The sequence below is a fragment of the Clavelina lepadiformis genome, chromosome 7, assembly GCF_947623445.1.
Source record: "Clavelina lepadiformis chromosome 7, kaClaLepa1.1, whole genome shotgun sequence".
In the NCBI taxonomy this organism is placed as follows: Eukaryota; Metazoa; Chordata; class Ascidiacea; order Aplousobranchia; family Clavelinidae; genus Clavelina; species Clavelina lepadiformis.
The window spans coordinates 10,676,424-10,695,331 of NC_135246.1; the positions used below are offsets into that span (position 1 = coordinate 10,676,424).

The window sequence follows — 18,908 nt, forward strand, 5'->3', positions numbered from 1 at the left end:
ATCTAAAGAATAATTCAGCCAATATAGTGGTGCGATAACAGCGCTTTACTAATGATATTAAATTTAAAATTCTAAATTGAAATATAACACTTAAAGTAAATTTACAGAGCCAAACGTATTTCTTCGTAGATTGCAATAATCATGAAAAGTTCATTGAGGTTTGATTTGAAAATAAAGGATATGCACTTAAAAAAGTCTGCATGACAACTATACGCAAAAAGTTCGGTTCGTCAGTTATTTTGTATCAACGCAAGTATGACTTCTTGAACAATTCAGTTTGACGTTGACAACTTTAGAGGTTTTTTATGCAAATCATTGTAGTAATTTATTAATAACGTAATAAAATTTCTAATTGTTCAACAGTGTCAAGTCATTGAAGTTTATTTTATTTTTCTCAAATTATCTATTTTAGTTGGGATTCTTTTTACTTAGTTACGGAGCTTAAAAGTATACGGAGGCCCTGTTCTTTCCGTAGGGAAATTTATACAGCCCCGGGAATCTACAGGTAATAAGCTTACACAAATATCATTGTGTATAAACAACTATCGTTTTTGTTTCAGTTCTGCTTTTTAAAGAGGAAGTATGTTCGATGTTTTGGGAGCCACTGAGTATAAGTGTAGGCCTGTAAGCTGTTTGTACGAAAAATCAGTGTCAGAACGAAATACATATGAATTTTGTTTAATAATATTATAGGTAATTTGCCAAAGTAATCTGCATGTTCTAATTTAAGCGTAAAGAATAAGTCATTCATTGTTTTTATCGTCTGTAGACGCCAGCATTCAGTTTAAGAATTCAGTTTAGTGAATAGTGAACGTGTGATTATGGTTTCTTGCTGGGTGTGTACTTCATATGCCTATGATTCAAAGGAAAAAATCTTCCAATAGTGTTCTCGTTCTTCCATTCTACACCTGTCAGTCAATTTTCATTTTGTAAACCAACATGGAATGTCACATTCTCTTTTGCATACAAACGACTCGACGCGGTATCCACGTCCTTGTGTTCATTTTGCAGGCGCAAATAAAAAGAAATGGTTAAAACTTTAAAAACTGATAGATATTCTTGTCTAAGGTATCTCCAGCTTGCGATAACCAACATTTTAAATGCATCACTGTACATATTTGCAAAACCACAAAATATTGTTGCGTCGAAGACAGAATTTCACCAAAAACTACAAAGAGCATGCTGCGTTGCGTTCCATAGGATGATCACTCGCAAAGACGAAGGCATTACGCGAAATATCTTAGCCGCTCTCTATATTTCAATTTATCTACCACTTCCGAGATTTGATGAAGAACTAAAAAGGGCAAAACATGAAGTCATCGCTTACGTGTGCTGTCTCTACAACGTCGATAACCTCGCCTATCTGCAGGCTATGTCGTCAGGATTCGACAAAACTTGGTACCAAACCAAATCGAATATTCTCGAAGAATTCATGTTGCAGCAAATAAAACGTAAGTGCGCAAACGATTGTGTAGAAATTCCTACAAAAATAATGGTTTGTAGAAATTATGAACATGTGTACACCATCACGCCAGGAAACACGTTTTCTATTTATTTTTTTATATAAAAGACGCTCCTGTTCTAAACTAATGCAGTAAAATTGATGGAATCGAACACAAATGGCTCGAGCAATGAAGAATCATCGGCGAGTCTAAGTCGTGCAAAGACTTTCATCAGACCTAGGATAAAGATTGTGATAGCATACCATACTGTCCATACCATATAAATACACACGTTATTTTTCATCTTTTGTTATAATCCGCGTATAACAATAGTTCAATTGATTTTAGCCCAACTGCAATTTTATTAAAATAACCAGGATTGTTATTTGAACAGACAACCCACAAAACCGACTGTTTTGTAGGTAATTACCTAGAAGAAGGCAAATCACAAACGTTTTATGTGGAATGTGCTAGTCTGTTAGGATCTAAGAGTCTGCATAAGAAATTCAACGCGTTTGCAAGACGGGGCTCAAAACGGCAAATGCTGAATCACACAAGCGCAACTTTTGTAAGTAGCATCTGTAAGTTTCAATTTTATAACGTGTTTAATTTCTTGCAGAGTTGTAGCGTGCAAAACAATTATTTGTGTTGGCAGATGTATGGCATTGTAACTGACGGTATTATTCATGAAAAGTGAGTAGCAATTTTACTCACAAGACAAAATTTTGCCAAGATAGACAATATAAACTAAGTAACCAACTATATAACAATATTAGGATACGAGACCCACCTGGTCAAAGAAGTATCTACATAATTCCTGGAGATCCTCACCAAGAATCTTACAGACTGAGCACTTACTTAAAATATCCACCAACGTCCCCTGTGAATCCCAATCTTCTTGCAAAAGCCGGTTTTTACTTCACTGGTTACAAAGACAGAGTGAAATGTTTCTGTTGTGGGTTGTCTGTAGAAAACTGGACAAGTAGTGATGATGTGATGGCACCAGGATGGCATAAGTCAGACTGTTTGATGATGAAGAAAGAAGAATGTGGAAATATACCTATTGGTAGTATTTGCCATTATCGTAAATATTAATTAACTGCATACTAGCTGTGGGATTTAGCCTATAGATGTGACATTTTATATTCAGTTTCATTTTGAACAAGAAAGTTTATATGTTAACCGAGATATTGGTTTTGTGAAGGCTCACTATGGAACAGAATTTACACACAAAGACAGACAACAAATACCAATTTACAGGTGGTCTGTATACATTATATTGAACACTAACTTGGACGGAGTGATATGATTATTATGTTGGAACTATGGGCAAAAGTTAACGTAAACTTTGGCTGTTAAAATCCTGTTATAGATAACCAATTCCATGATGCTAAATGTGGAGTAACAGCTTTAGAAATATTTGCTATATTCAGTAGATAATGCTATAGTTAGTATAGTACAGGGGCGGGCAACTTCTTCGTTCGGCGGGCCTGATATGAGAAAATGAAGTACTTGGCGGGCCGGATTCCTGAATCGATACATTAATCGTGTATTTATCCACCTATGCAAGGAATAAATCATAAATTAATTAATTAAGTTAACACTGATGAAACCTAAGCTTTTAAAGCAGAGTTTGAAACAGTAGGTCCTGTAGGCTTTCTCTTTATGTGACATCACCATTCAGATTGTTACACTTCTTCTTAAAGAATAACTAACAATAACTATATTTGACGTAGTAAGCAAGTAGTGAGGGATTGCGGCAGACAGTGGCCGCAGGCCACATTATCATGTAAGTCCGGAAACTGTCTGCGGGCTGCTCAAAATCCCGTCGCGGGCCGGACCCGGCCCGTGGGCCGTATGTTGCTCGCACCTGGTATAGTATGTTATTTTCTAAACAGCATACTCACCTAATAAAACTTGGCTGACTAACTAGTCAACAAGTTTTTGCAGCAGTTCACCAAAGTTTTGAATTCGATGTGATATTGTTCACCACCTAAATTTTTCAGAACACCTCATCACCTTCTTCCAGCACAACACATGGCTTTTCAAGCACTGAAACCGTAAACCATGCTGTTATATCTTTTGAAAATAGCCAAGCAGGTGATTTAAGTATTATAGAAAAAACACAATACTTTGCAATATATTCAGAAATTTGGCAATCTAGAATTAAATACTGTTTTCAACAAACATTTGGTACAAGGTGAGAATCCACATACTGTAATTGTTATATATTTTCAAAGGTAGCAATCAAGTAGGATGCACAGAGCAGACTCCTCAGAATACAGTGCCAGATCTGAGAGTAAGTATGCATTTGATACAATATTTACAGGGGTCAACAGCTAAGTGAAACAGTGCAATCAGCAGTAGTCTACTGGAATCACTCATCTCTGATCAATTCTTATGCTTCAACCCTACATTTCTATTCTTAAAAAATATGATACAGATGATAAAAGCGAGAAAGCATTCCATGCCAGATCAGGTGTACAGATTGGCAAGGTGTTGATCATGCTTCAAGTCTGTGTGAGCTGGAAAAAGTATATATGACATTATTGGACCTCACAAATGGTGGATATATACCTCACATCAACACAGCATCGGTGCCAATATTGTTTTAATTCACTACTATGTTGCATCATGTGTTTCAGCTGGAGAAACAGTCCCAAACAAAAATTTCAGAACAATAGTCAAAAAATTGATTTTTGTGAGGTCTCATATGAAAAATTTAGAGTCTGTCAAAGGCCCGGGACAAAGCTGTTCCACTATTGTGGAGAAAAAGTTACGACTGAAGAATGAGTTTGAACCCAGCCAATTTAAACCTTCAATCTAGTTCATTTTAATCTCCTGGCCAGCCCATTTAAATCCTAAGTCCAACCCATTTTAAAGCCCAACTTTAGCACATTTTAATTTTGAGCTAAAAACACCAACAGTATACTGAAAAAAAAACAAGCACAACAAATATTATTGAGTTTTGACAATTTAATGGTTAAAAGTTTAAATTGGGCTGGGCTCAATATTTCAGGTTCATTGTTTCTCAAGGCTCAAGCCCACTTTTTCATAACAACTCCTGTTGCATATGATACTACAAGATTGGTTGCACTTACCAAACTCTAAGAGACAAATTGCCAAGTTTTTCAGGAGAAAAATCTGTACAATCTTTGGAAACTCATCACATCAAATACAAAAATCTTCAAATCAAAAATGGCTTAAGTGCTCTTTATAACGTCTTTGATAAAACAAAGCTTAACTATGAGCAAAATGGAGGATCATTCAATGACAAAGGACCAAAATAGCTCGTGTAGAAGAAGATAAGTCATTGCCAACATTAGAACAGAAAAGATGAACATCTCTTGGGTACTCGTTGACTTTTGACAAAAATATCGGATGATATTTGAAGAGCTATTGGATGCCTGAACTTTAAAAGACCCAAACTGTGAGCAGAAGCAAGTAGAAGATAGTCAGGGAAGCTTTAGAGCTATATTCAAAAAAGTTACAAATGAAAATGTTAATAAAAACATCTATTGTTTTGTATTGTATTATTATCAAAGGATATTGAGAAAAGCTGTTTGCAATCCTACCACAGAGCAACAGTGCGAAACATAAATGATTCCAAGGAGAGATTAATTAATACCAGTACTTGTTTGAACAAATATGAAGCTTTTTAATCCGATTAATTTCATTGATTAGAGCATTCAGTTGGCAACCATCACTTCAGCACAACATGAAAATTTTCTCCGTAATCTTGATTTAAAAAGTGAAGCTCAGAGAGGGTAAGTGGACAGTATACAGCAAATTATATGAGAAAATGTACTTAATAGCTTACTCACTTCAAGTCATGCCCCAAAATGTATAAAATATTACAAATTTGCTTGCCCATAATTATTTAACAAAAGTTCAATTGCACATACATTCTGTGGTTGGAAGGTTCACCACTAGCCACTCAGTGTAAAATTCAAGTGAGAATAGCTTATGACTTCATTTGTGGTCTTTTAAGTGACATAATTTTCATTAGTGAACTACCAAGTAATGGAATATTATTACAGAGAATCGTTTATCAGCTGGCCGACAGATTTAAGAACAGTAAATGCAAGTGATTTTGCACAATCTGGTTTCTTCTACCTGGGTAACTTGGATCGTGTGCAATGCTTCTCTTGTGGTGGTGTTTTAAGGAATTGGAATTATGGTGACAATGTTGAAGCTGAACATAAAAGACATTTTCCTCATTGCAGGTGCAGTTGTTTATTGGTACATGAAAGGTTTTACAAGTTATGAAATATGTTTGTAAACTAAAAAATCTGGTCGCTCAATTTTATCAGAACACTTCAGCTGTCATAATATTGCACATGTAACCTTGACCAATAAATTTTGATACTTACAGGATGGTTCAAAGAATTGAATTACAGAATGCACCTTTACGACCAGAAGAACGTCCTAGACCAACAATAACACCATCGCCATTGGTATTTAGAGAACCACCAAACCCAAATGAAACTGAGCAGGTTCATAGTTTGTCCTCTTTCTGGAAATTATTCGAAAATTATTCCTCTGCAATAATCTAGCTTTTCTAAAAGTATTCATAATATCAATTACAGAAAAACATTCGCTTACCCATGATTTCTATCTTTTTTGTTCCCTTTTTTTTGATTTTGTGCCCATATGTTACAGTTCAATCTAAGAACGCTCTTTTCATGTGAAAATCCTGTTAGCCCACACATGAGGAATGAAGATTCTAGATTTGAAACATTTGATCATCGATGGCTACACAAGCAAATTAGAGCAACACCAAGACAAATTGCAAAGGCAGGATTTTTCTTTCTTGGGGAAAGAGACAAAGTGAAATGCTGGTACTGCAATGGAGGTTTGCAGAATTGGGACCATGATGATGAACCATGGTCTGAACATGCCAAGTGGTTTCCAACGTAAGCCAAAATCGTCATTTATATCTTGAACATACTTCGAAATTCAATGTCAAGAGAGATTTCATACTCTAAGTGCAATAGCAATAAAAATGATAAATGTCTACTCACTTGGACAGTCCAGTGGACTCCTTCGTCCGTAAGAATGCAGGCTAGGAAAAGAAATGCAATTTTGTTTTGTTTTGCTAGCTGTGAGTATGTGCTTCAATGTAAGGGGCCAGACTTCGTACATCGAATGGTATCTCTGTTTCCGAATTTGAGACGCCCAGTAATGAGAGGCCCATTAGGTACTCCATCTAATGCCAATGCAAGGCAACGACCAAATTCCCCACCACCTCCTCTGATAGATCCAAGGGTACAATTCCACTAAAATTATTTTTTGCATGCATGCACTTTATGCAAATAAATCAAAATAATTAAATTTAAAAAACATGTGCAAAGAATTAAAATAATGAATATTCAACTTGAACTTATTTATTTGCTTTTATTCTTCCAGGCTGAAACTAAACAAATAGCAAACGATCTTCAATCAGCCATGAATTCAACTCTTGTGGCTCAAGCTGTAGAAATGGGCTTTTCCCATTCAAAGATTTCTCAAGTTATAAAAAAGTAAACTTTATGTCAACTTTCAAAATCAAAATGTTTTATATTTACAAATAGTAAAACATAGTTGTTCTATTAAAACAGCATGGTATACCAAGCTCATCAAATCACTTTGAATAATGTAAGTTATATAAATTAATGCTTAGCAAGAAAAATTGCTGCAACAAAATCATATACAAAAGAAGAAATTGAAAACGGTTAGTATATACATTAAATTAATGATTTTTACCAAATTGTTTTGGTAAATTGATTTGCTTCATGTTTCAGGAGACTTGAAAATAGAACTAGTATGTATGCTTCACTTCCATCATTTGTTGAAGATTTATCTGAAAACTTACAAGGAAGCAAAAGTATGCAAAGCAAAAAAAGTATATTACCTAATACATTTAAGCAATAATTTACAACATATGAATGTTCAGAAAAAACTAAAACAATGTTTAGAATCTCAGAAGAATGTAGTTGTAATCCATTTGCTGCCAATAACTCTAGCTATCAACAAACAAACTCAGTTGTTGTTTGATCAAATTCTTTGTGTGTTATTGGGATATTTATCTTTAGAATGAAGAAAAATTTTCTTTTTGTGCCCAAATTTAAAACTTTTCACTGGAACCACTAAACAAGTGTTATTAATTCCTTCCACAAGAACATTATAGCGTAACTTTAGTGCTACGAAGTGTGAGAATTGAACCTTGTGTGATTAAATGTTTTTATTTATGGCCATAAGTCGGATATAGCATTAAGAGTGACAAAATAAACTGACACACTGACTGTTTCACATAAAACTGTTTAAATACAGGCACTGCAAGCTTTCAACAGGGTGCAACCCAAGTGACACAAATCAACCTTCCTGAAGGTAAATATGTACAGGCCCATTTCATTGTTTGATCTGCAGCAAAATTCACTTTAAAATATCTCTGTAACAATCTTAAACATTTTGGTATATTACAATTTAAATTTACAGCTCTTAAGATTGCAGTAAAAATATACCAGTTAAGTACTGTATAGTAAATAACAATGTACATTGCAGATCCTTCATCACTTGAACAACGTGTGCGAGAGCTGCAAGATGAACGAAAGTGTAAAATATGTCTTGACAACATTGCAGATGTAGTGTTTGTGCCCTGTGGCCATCTCTGCAGTTGTGTTGATTGTGCTCAGGCGTTGAGAAAATGCCCCATTTGCCGATGTAAAATAGAAAAATCAATTCGCACATACCTATCATGAGATTAAACCAACTAGTATAAAAAGATTGTATCTGCAACGTACATTGTAAACATTTAATTCTTTTGTAATTATTGCTGTGAATATTGACGCACAGATAGTCGTTTAGATTAGAATTGTCTAGTAGTGGTTATATGATACTTCTTGTGTCACGAGAATATCTTTACGCACTTGTTTTAAGAAGCACTGCATTTTAATGTTATATAATCCAATTGCTAAGGCACTAGTTTGCGGTGTAGTTTGTTATTGTGTAGTAATATTTTACCGTTGTGGCACTTGCGACCCTTTTTATCGTTTTTAGGAAACTGTAGTTGTAGATACACGTACACGTTTTTCTTTGTTCCCTACAACTCTTCCCCGAAGCATGTCACGCTACCCGCGAATCCTTTTTCTCATTGATTGATGATGGTGGATGGTACGATAGTTTGGTGTCCAAGAGTTGATTCAGTCTATGTTTGGATTTGACAGAAGAAAGATGATTGTTTTTATCAAAGAAATGCTAATAAAAGTTAGAAAAGCAAAAAGAGCTTATTGACTAGCCGTAAAAGCGGAAAGTTTCTTGGCTAAGGAAAATCTTGGTTGCACTTGTTTGTGTGAAAGAAAACGTAGTTCCGTCTGTCCATAGGAATTGCTTTCCATTATTAAGCATGTCGCCAGTAACCGTAAGTGTAACATCCAAATAACAATAACGTAACCGTAAGTGTAATATCGAAATAACCTTGGTTTGCGCGCGCTACAACACTGAGTTTGAATACCACGGATTAAACATTTTTGCCTTTGTGCTATTGCCTACGGTGTAATGAAGAGAAAGAAAGAAAGAACGATATTTGCAAAAAAGTGAATAAGGCAAATGTATTGATGTCTGATAACAAAAACATTACAACTAACAAGTGTTAATGGTCAGCTGTCATCAGACTCGTTATCAGTAGACCTAACAAAGCTTTCGTATGAAGAAAACTCAACGAAAAATATTAAATGCTACTGTGGATACCCAGAGATGTGTACTGTATTAAGAAATCTTTTCAAGGCTACGCACATACTGTTTAGATACGGTTAAGCGGGAATTGCTGTTGGGAAATCCCCTCGCCATAGTTCCCCAATTTTGGTACAGACGGCTACTGCGTCATAGTTAATCCTTGGCAACATGAATAAAAACTACTCAACAAATTTCCAATTGGGTTTTTGATTTCCTGTTTTATTCTGTCATTCTTAATACAATTATTTTAGGGTTTAAGAACCTTATTTCATAGTTAGTTTATTGCCTTCTCAACCTTTTGAATTTACTCTTTGTGTTGCATGTTTCTTCTTTATCTTGTCCTAACCAATCAAGGCGCACAAAAATTTCACACCCTTCAAAAGTTTCTTCCACAAAGAGACAAAATAATACAAGAAATTGTCATGTGATTAACTTCGGTCACGTAATGAATCCGGTTCTTCGCATTCCTTTCACCGTCGTGCATGGATCGGTTTCGTCTGTTCACGCGTTATTCGAAGCATGGCAAGTCTACAGTGCGGAAGTTTCATAAATACAGATCTCTGAAGTAGGAATGATTTTTATTCATATTTGGCTCATGGCTGACAAAAAAGGGGAGTAAAAGATAATAGCTTTTATAAAAGTGATTATAGTTTACTGTCAAGAAATGTAAAAAACTGTAGATATTAACTTTTCCAACAATGACGAAATAGGTGATTAGATAATGTTACTGTGCAACTAGCAACAGTACTAAAATGAATGCTGATCAAAAAATTATTTTGTAACGAAATGCGTTTAGAAAGATTACAAAGATATTTCATGCGCTTCATTGCTATCTTCAGTTTTACACATGGTGATGTATCGGTATGAATGTTTTTACAAGCTATATTTATTTTTGTCAACCACGATTGTTATGTCGCAATGCAAGAAGCCAGAAGTATCCGATTCCGAGCATCAAAACAAATCGTAACATAAACGACAAGCAAATTGCAGGAAATGCATGTGAAGATATTAGCGCTGCTTGAAGTTCCCCGCGGGGTTTCCCCATCAGAAGTACCCTTAATAAAATTACCTACAACTAAGGCTGCCACTATTACACTTCAAGAACTGATGGATTGGACCATTGTTTTAGTTCAGTGTTAACCCAAATGAAAGTAACCAAATTAAAAGCTAAACCTAACAAAATAGTATTTTTTAATCTCTACTCATCTTACTCACAGAAAGCCTCATTTCACTACTTTAACAGCTTTGCCATCATTTAACTGGCAGATTTGTACAACTTCATGCACATAACTTTTGGTTAAAATCAGAAGTAACTTATGATGTGACAGCAGATTTTGCTTAGTTGGCATACCTTAACAAAAAAATGTATTTTATTGTTCAAAAAAGGTTGATTGAAATGAAGAAACTTGTCAGCATTAATAAAATTTATAAACATCAACAAGAAAAAGTTTTATTCATTAATTGCGCTGCAGACGGGTAGATATTGAATTGGTTTTATCGTCTTCTTGAGAAAAACGCAAGGTGAAGCTGTATATATTATTCATTAATCTGTTTTAAAGATACTATGCTTTCTGGTTAAATTGCAATACTGTCTCTGAAGTTTGAAAACTGTTAAATTTCATGGATATATCGTCATATATTCGGATGGTGTTATGTCAAGTTTTGGATAATTTCCTCAACATATTTTCCACACCACAAAATATTCAGGAGTTAAAATTTCAATTCTACGAAAAGTTGCAAAACGCATGCAGCAGAGCATTTTCAAAATTTTTAAATTACAAAACTACAACAACACTGCAAGATGCTGTTTTAGCTGCTTTTAATGTTTCATTGTACTTATCACTTGCAAAGTTTGAAGAAGTACTAAAGCAAGCAAATAAAGATGTTGTTGCCTTTACATGCGCGCTGTTTAACGCTTACAACATAGAATGCATACGGACAGTATCATCAGAGTTCAAAAGTGAATGGTATAAAACTAAACTGAAAATGCTGGAAGATTTCATCTTGGGCCAAATGGAAGGTGAGTGTACTCTGCTTTGATAATTGTGGATAATCTGTAATATGACAGCACAACACTGTAAATCTGTGTTTTACAACTAAAACAACCGAATAATATTCAGATTTAAAGGCCTGGTAAAAATACAGACATTTTGAGACTTAAATATTTGCACTTGCAAACAAATGCCAAGTATTTGTTAAGATCTGAAAAGTAGTTATGCATTTGGATAATGTGGTACTTACAATCACACGCTTAATGTAGGCTAAAGCCAAGGTACAAACACTACTACATACTAAAAAACTTGGCTTCACTTTGTTAGCGTAAGGTTACACAAGCTGTGTGTTACCTGGCAATTATGTAAACAGAAATTGTAAACTTTTTCTACAGTTTCCAACAAAATAACAACTCTGTTATGCAACAAGATTGAGGAACGTCTGAAAGTCATTCATTGTACTCTATATTACATAGCAGCAAATTCTGCACCATAGTATATAATAAATAAAATAATAATCAAGTTACAAACAGATTCAACATTTTAAATGCCATATGGAACGTACCTGATAAACTGTACTAGTCATAAAGGAGCTGCATGTAAAATTATACTCAATTTTACCAATACCATAATTTTTTTTTAGTTAACATACGGTTGATTATTATTATTCGAGAAAAATAAGGCATAAAAAACGACTATAAAACTGCCAAGATAAGGTTTTGGCTTCTCCCCAATAAACTAGTTATACTCATGCTCATGTCTTGCAAAAATATCTTTAATTTAGAAACTGTGTTTAAATCTGTGGAGTACCAAACCTTATTACTAAAGTCAAAATGGATTCGGTATTTTGTTATTATACATTACCTGGTATTAACCAATCGCATAATTAAACGATGATTATGACGCTGACCATGAAATGCAATTAATAATCACATGATAACAAGGAATTATTGAACCATTTTTGTGTTAAAAATATACAATATCTCAGTGATGTTATACCGTATAACCATTTTCACATAGAATATATGTGAGTGTGACGATTTGAAAAATGGTTTTTAATTAGGGAGGAAACACCACCAGTTCAGCCTTTGAACAAGAGATATTCCTTCAAATTGCCATAATCATTGGACTGCAAATAGACATATTTAAAAAATTATACTGGAACACTTAAAAATAATAGTTTTTTTGATAAAATTTATACTTACAATTAGATTGTTTACAGTTGTTAAAGAAAATGGCCAAAAACAACAGTTTTGGTTTCAATGTGCAGCAGAACTTGAAAGCCCCAGGGTACTAAGGAAATTCACTTCTTTTGCAGCTGCAAACACTTCAAATTTAATATCTACACCATCACTCGGCAAGGTTTCTTACTGTTAATTTATTTATTTTTACAGCTATAAAGATATACATGTACTTTTTATGAATTTTCATACAAATTTGCCAGTAATAATGTATATAACATTTACTGATTACCCAATTACCGTATTTTACGGACCATAAGGCACAATTTAAATCCTTTTTTTCCTCATAAATTGATCGTGCGCCTTATAATCCAGTGCACCTAATGTATGGATCAAGTAGTGCTTTATTGCCTACACTCAAAACCAGTACCGATACTATTATTATATAAATAAACCACCGTCTTACACAATAAACTACGGTAAAAGCAACTAGCAACTGTGATATTCACTAGGCTCATTTTTTCTTTTTCTCATTGTACTATTGTGACTTGCTTACATTTATTACGTAACAAGTAAACTTTTATTTCTCTTGCTCCTCATAATTGTATAATGCGAATACTGCTTATATCACCATTTTTTTACCGTACCTGCTGTCCTTAAAATGGCGCCAAGGAGACATGCTTACGAAGCGAGTTTAAAGCTTAAAGCAATCGAGTATGCAGTAACCTTTATACGGTAACCCATACTCCTTAAAATACGTTGCGTTCTATAGCCCGGTGCGCCTTATGTATGAACAAAAAACTAATCAAAGCAATTTATTGACAGTGCGCCTTATAATCGGGTGCACCTTATGGTCCGTAAAATACGGTACAGTACACACTCTTATATTAGTTTAGTATTTTACACAACAGAAATTTCATTTGACAAGCATTCCTTCAATACAGCATGAATTTTCCTACTACAAAACTGATTTAAGAAATACATTTCAAATAGGGTAAGTATAGTTACAGTAGTTGTGTCATCTGTTTATGATAGGGCCTTGTTACAATATCTGATAGTAATATCACAATATAATTTGTTATAACAATTGCAAGTATATAACAATTATTGTTCAGAAAGAAAAAGCCATGGAGAAAAGAAAGTGTCTATATAATTCCTGGAGATCCTCACCAAGAATCTTACAGACTTAGTACTTACTTAAAATATCCACCAACATCACCTGCCAATCCCAATCTTCTTGCAAAGTCTGGTTTCTACTTCACTGGATACAAAGACAGAGTGAAATGTTTCTGTTGTGGGTTGTCTGCAGAAAACTGGACTATTAGTGATGATGTGATGGCACCAGGATGGCATGCATCTGATTGTACGTTGATGAAGAAAGAAGAATGTGGAAATATTTCCATAGGTATGTTTGTAGCAACTACCAAAATGTTGTATACTCTCTGTGTAATTCATATTCATAATGTTTTGAGTTTCTCAGTTATAAAATGATTTTCATTTGAGAAAACTTTTTTATATTTAAACTTGCATTTGAATTTTAACAGATGCGCTGTACAACACGATACACACACAAAGGCAAAGACCTTGTATTAGTACTCAGGTTGGTTTTAACATATATTTAACTAGGGCATGGATATGGTATCGTCAGGCACATTTGCTGAGTTGTTGGGTTATGTTGAAGCAATATATACTATGCCAAACTTTAAAGCAAAGTTTGATTATTAAAAATCATTTCAAGGAAGTGGTTTCATTCAGGACAAAGCATCACTTAATGTAATGTAGTTCCATTCTACTGGTAATAAAATGACGCACCTTTAAAATTGTATGCAAATATTATAAAATAAAACTTCTTTAATTTATCAGCAAGTAAATTAACCCCTGAATGTTTTCCATTAATCAATTAATCAATAATATCAATGGACTAAAATTGCAAAGCAACTTACGCAGGAACTCAGTGAAAAGTAATGCTAACAGGGCATTGTTAAAGCAGCATGCTCAACATCACCTGTATCATTCAGAACATCACATTACAATCTTCGAGTGTGTCACCTGATCTCCAAAGCACTGGAGCTAACAAATGTAATGGTGCTGTACCTAAATATGACTTGAGACAAACAGCAGAAGGTAAGCTGAGTATATTAAATAACAAATCATAGATTAAACATCTCATTCAAGAATATGTATCCCAACTTCGAGACAACAAATATTTAGTAGTTATTTATCACATGGATAGTACAGTTTTATTTTCACCATTCTTTTTATAAAATGCTACCTAAAAAGATAAAAATCAAGCCGGAACGAAAAAACAGACTACCCAGCCAATTTTGCAAGCTCAAATGGTGAGTGTACAGAATAGATAAAGTAATAGTAGAAATGCACAAATAATTAGCACTCAAAGAGATTCAAAGAAAAATATCAAACCCAGGTAACCAACTAACTAAAGTGACAAGAGTTATTACCATAATGCGTGTCATTTTGACCAAATAACTATACTTTTACAAAAAGAGTAAAGCCATTCTTACACCTTTTGATAAACAGGAAATTCAGCTGGCAAACATCACCTCAATACATCATGAACAATTCATTCAAAATCTTGAACTAAAAAATGAGGCCCAAAGGATGTAAGTAAGAACCATATCGCAATGTATCGATGAAAACATTTCAATAAACTATAAATTCAATTTATCGTACCTGCTTAAAGCATTTCAAATCACTGTCCAAAACTTATCTAAAAGACCAAACTCATTTGAATAAGGCCTGTGACCTAATTTGTATTGTTTTATTAACATAATGTAAGTTATCAGAAATGATTACAGGAAGTCATTTGATAGCTGGTCAACGGATTTAAGAACAGTAAATACAATTGATTTGGCACAATCTGGTTTCTTCTACCTGGGTAACTTGGATCGTGTGCAATGCTTCTCTTGTGGTGGTGTTTTAAGGAATTGGAATTATGGTGACATGTTGAAGCTGAACACAGAAGACATTTCCCTCAATGCAGGTGCAGTTATGAATTTATCAAAAATATGAAACAGATACAAATATTTTGTAAATGTAGCCTTGAATTATTTGTATATACTCATATGCGCATTAATTTTGGATGACTATACCTGATAATAATGCAATAAAAGTACTGTAGTACGTCTTTGTTTTGTAGAATGGTTCAAGGAAATGAAATTCAGAATGTTCATTTGCCCCTAGAAGAATGTCCCACACAAACAACCGCCTCCCAACAACCATCAGTACATAGAGAACCACCAGGCCCAAGCGAAACAGAGCAGGTTTGTAAAATGTAACAAGGAAATAATTCCCTCAGTCTTAGAAGTCATTTAGGCAATAAAAAGCTTTTGTTATTTCAAAAAAGGTTGATACAAAAAATAAAAAACTACATTATTCAAAATTGCTGACTTCTTTTATCTACATTATGTTTACTACCATTGACTACAGAACAATCTAAGACAGACATTTCCGTGTCAAAATACTGTCAGTCCACATTTGAGAAAAAAACATGCAAGATTAAATACGTCTGGTCATCGATGGCAACAAAACGAAGCAAGAGGAACATCGAGACAGATTGTTGAGGCTGGATTTTTCTTTCTTGGAAAGACAGACAGGGAGAAATGCTGGTATTGCAACGGAGGCCTACCCAACAGGGACCCAGTTGATGAGCCATGGTCAGAAGATGCCAAGTGGTTTCCATCGTAAGTCAAGGTTTTCATTTCAAACCTATACATAATTTTAAGCCAAGTCCAAAAACATTAAAAACAACTATAAATGTTTAGCCTTATTATACAGTATATGCAGATTTAACCAACAAGAGCAATGATATTTCTTTTTAAGCTGTGTGTTTGTGCTGTAATGTAAGGGGCCAGATTTTGCAGGTTGCATGTTATCTATTTTTTTAAGTTGGAGACATCCAGTGCTTGGAAGCCAGTTGTGTAACTCATCATCTCAAAACGACACTAGAAAACGATCACATTCCCCACCATTGCTAATGGACCCAAAAGTTTGTGTTCATTAACAATATCTTTGTAATCATTAACAATTTGAGTTTTTGAACAATAACAAAACACGAAAACTGTCAATTTAATTATTCCAGGTTGAAACTAAACAAATAGCAAGTGAACATCTTTTTGGGATGAATTTAACTCATGTTGCCCAGGTTGCAGAAATGGGCTTCTCCTATACAAAGATTTCTAATTTAATAAAAAGGTATGCCAGTGTATCAGTTTCCATATCTATTTTCTTATTCACAGCAGTAATTTGCATCATTTCGTTCGATATTTAGTGCAGTGTATGGATTTAAAATTTGATCAACAACTTTCTAGTTTTTTTTTACAATCAAAATATTAGTGTGACAAACATGTATATATTATGCAACATTTACTGAAACATGGTATTAGTACTGTTGGTATTATACTATAAAAATGGGATAATTAATGCAAGCTGTAGTTGATGGGATGTTTAATTAAAATCATTCTCAAGTATTGGAAAAATCCTTTATTTTTACATTCCTCATTGAAATTGAAAGGCAAAACATCGACCTGCTTTAGATTAGAGGAATAGTTTTGAATTATAAATTGGAATCGGTCAGTGAGCTCTAAAAAATGTCTATTGACATCATAAGATTCCAATATTTCTTTTCATATATATAAAAAAGCACATGAATAATTTTATATATGATAATAATCACTACTAACCATTAAACTTTGCATAATTTTTTTCCAGAAAACTTCAAAGTGGAACTGGCATGTATACTTCAAGTCAATCTCTTGTTGAAGATTTACTAGATAACTCTGAGGAAGCTGAAAGTATGGGATGATATGTATTTTCACTACAAGTACTGTATATGCTATCATTTAGAAAAAGTATAACATAGTATTCACTTATTTGCATATAAAATCAAAAAGATATTTTTCATCATAAATAATGAACAGTTTTAGCGGATAATATAATTTTTAAACTTAACATAGTAATACGATAAAGAGTCATTGGTAGTCATAAAGTCATTGGCTTTTTAAGTATGATATTAAACAAAAACTTTAGGTGAGGAGCCTGAAAGCTTTGAAAATGAGAATGCAACCCATAAACTACAGCTTAATTATCCTAAAGGTAAATTTAAGCAAGGCCATTACTGTGGGCCAAGAGACGAGAGTCATAGAATCATTTTTTTTAATTTGGAGTTAAAGTTGCATTGTTAACTTAGCGAAGCAATTTTGATAAAATAGCCTTGGAATTGATTTACAGATACTTCATCAATGAAACAAAGAAAGTTGAAAGAAAACGTTAAACAACAACATAACTAATGTTATATTAGTACCATGTTGCCATCCCTGCAGTTATGTTTGTTGTGCTCGAGCTCTAAATAAATGTCCAACTTGCCGATGCAAAATAAAAAAATATATTCTGATAAACTTCTGACAAGTGTGACAAAACCAGGTGCAGGCTATTACTTGTATGTATTCAGGTTTAGTGGCAGTACTGACGATTTAAATTTGGCTTAAACTTGATCATCATGATCCGCATTTTACCCACATTTTCCTGCCTTATGGCTGTGGTGTATTATCACATTGCTAATACGTTCAACCGGCTCAGCACAATTTTTCGACCCACACAATTATGGCGAAAAATTAGCGATACGATACCTGCCAACTACGCATGTTTGGATTTTAGCGTTGTCATGTGTAACATGTTTATTCATTGCCACGTATTGTGTAACTACACATTCGCGTCATTTCACAACATACTTACAAAAGAAATTTTCTCCAATTACTTAGTCTTAGATCCAATATTTTGTAGACTACGTACTATCAATATTCAAATCTTTTTACACCATCAATCATCCTATGCACGTAAAGAAAATGCCCGAAATAAACGCGTATACGCCTTTTGTAACCATCATGCAAATCTTCGCCATGTCAAAGAGTGCATAAAAAATGTCATAAGCAGATAACTAACTTATGAACAACGCAAATAAGAATTCTTTTCTAGAGTGTGCTGAAAGTTCTATTTACCGACCACAGCTATACACATACACCAAGTAAAGATTGTAATTTTGCTGTCAAACGACTTTGAACTCCAAATGTTAAAGAATTTTATAAAACTTAATTAGTCAACTTCAAGGACGGCCGCAAAATACTTTCAAATGGTACGCACAAAATTGTTTTATACCAGTAATGATGCAATTGTAGTAAGCTGTATAAACCAACTTTGTGTCCAGGGGTGTTTAGGGGGTGTTTTTTGGAAACCTTGGTCTGAAAGAAGTCTACCCGAAACGCGAGGAGCGATTTTAATTACCAAACATATTCGGTCGGCAATTATCATAAAAAGATCGGAAGGAAATGTAGCTAATGCATAGCTTTCGTAACTGCATAGCTAGCAGCAAAGCGAAACCGAATCGCAATGCGTAGCTAGTGCGGCTAGCAATTTTATGTTGAAAATTGGTTTGATATTCCCTGTGGTGATTTCCTTCAGGAAAACTTTGTATTTGGAAATGAGGTTTAATGCGTGCTAATAAAACCTTGAACGGATTTCTGCATGCGATGTTTCGCTGTTTATTGCTAACTGGAAAAAATTGGACA

The 18,908-nt window shown here is 34.0% G+C and overlaps 1 protein-coding gene and 1 pseudogene across 8 annotated transcripts; both read left to right on the forward strand.

Annotated features, from left to right (window-relative positions):
• Positions 1 to 758: 758 nt before the first annotated feature.
• On the forward strand, positions 759 to 8,705 carry LOC143464440 (baculoviral IAP repeat-containing protein 7-like). 7 transcript variants are annotated; one of them, XR_013118499.1, is made up of 16 exons: positions 759 to 1,451; positions 1,865 to 2,010; positions 2,098 to 2,135; positions 2,219 to 2,508; positions 2,647 to 2,702; positions 3,449 to 3,542; positions 3,683 to 3,741; positions 5,127 to 5,209; positions 5,483 to 5,668; positions 5,818 to 5,938; positions 6,105 to 6,358; positions 6,545 to 6,710; positions 6,852 to 6,964; positions 7,105 to 7,155; positions 7,226 to 7,308; positions 7,755 to 7,811. XR_013118499.1 is itself a non-coding variant. In XM_076962198.1 (16 exons), the coding sequence occupies exons 1-16, from the start codon at positions 1,028 to 1,030 to the stop codon at positions 8,180 to 8,182; spliced, it is 2,385 nt and encodes a 794-aa protein (XP_076818313.1). In that variant the 5' UTR covers positions 760 to 1,027; the 3' UTR covers positions 8,183 to 8,705. The 7 variants fall into 7 exon arrangements, 5 of the variants coding, with proteins under 5 accessions (XP_076818317.1, XP_076818313.1, XP_076818314.1 ...); XR_013118500.1 differs by having other exon boundaries at positions 7,226 to 7,326; positions 7,755 to 7,794; XM_076962198.1 differs by lacking the exon at positions 7,105 to 7,155 and adding an exon at positions 7,986 to 8,705 and having other exon boundaries at positions 760 to 1,451; positions 7,226 to 7,326.
• A 2,070-nt stretch (positions 8,706 to 10,775) lies between these two features.
• Positions 10,776 to 18,576, forward strand: LOC143464443 (E3 ubiquitin-protein ligase XIAP-like; annotated as a pseudogene). Its single transcript, XR_013118501.1, has 16 exons — positions 10,776 to 11,175; positions 12,369 to 12,508; positions 13,239 to 13,321; positions 13,443 to 13,732; positions 13,872 to 13,927; positions 14,346 to 14,451; positions 14,608 to 14,666; positions 14,866 to 14,948; positions 15,144 to 15,328; positions 15,485 to 15,608; positions 15,775 to 16,028; positions 16,234 to 16,333; positions 16,427 to 16,539; positions 17,056 to 17,138; positions 17,374 to 17,439; positions 17,575 to 18,576. The product of XR_013118501.1 is annotated as an E3 ubiquitin-protein ligase XIAP-like (transcript).
• The last annotated feature ends 332 nt before the right edge of the window (positions 18,577 to 18,908 follow it).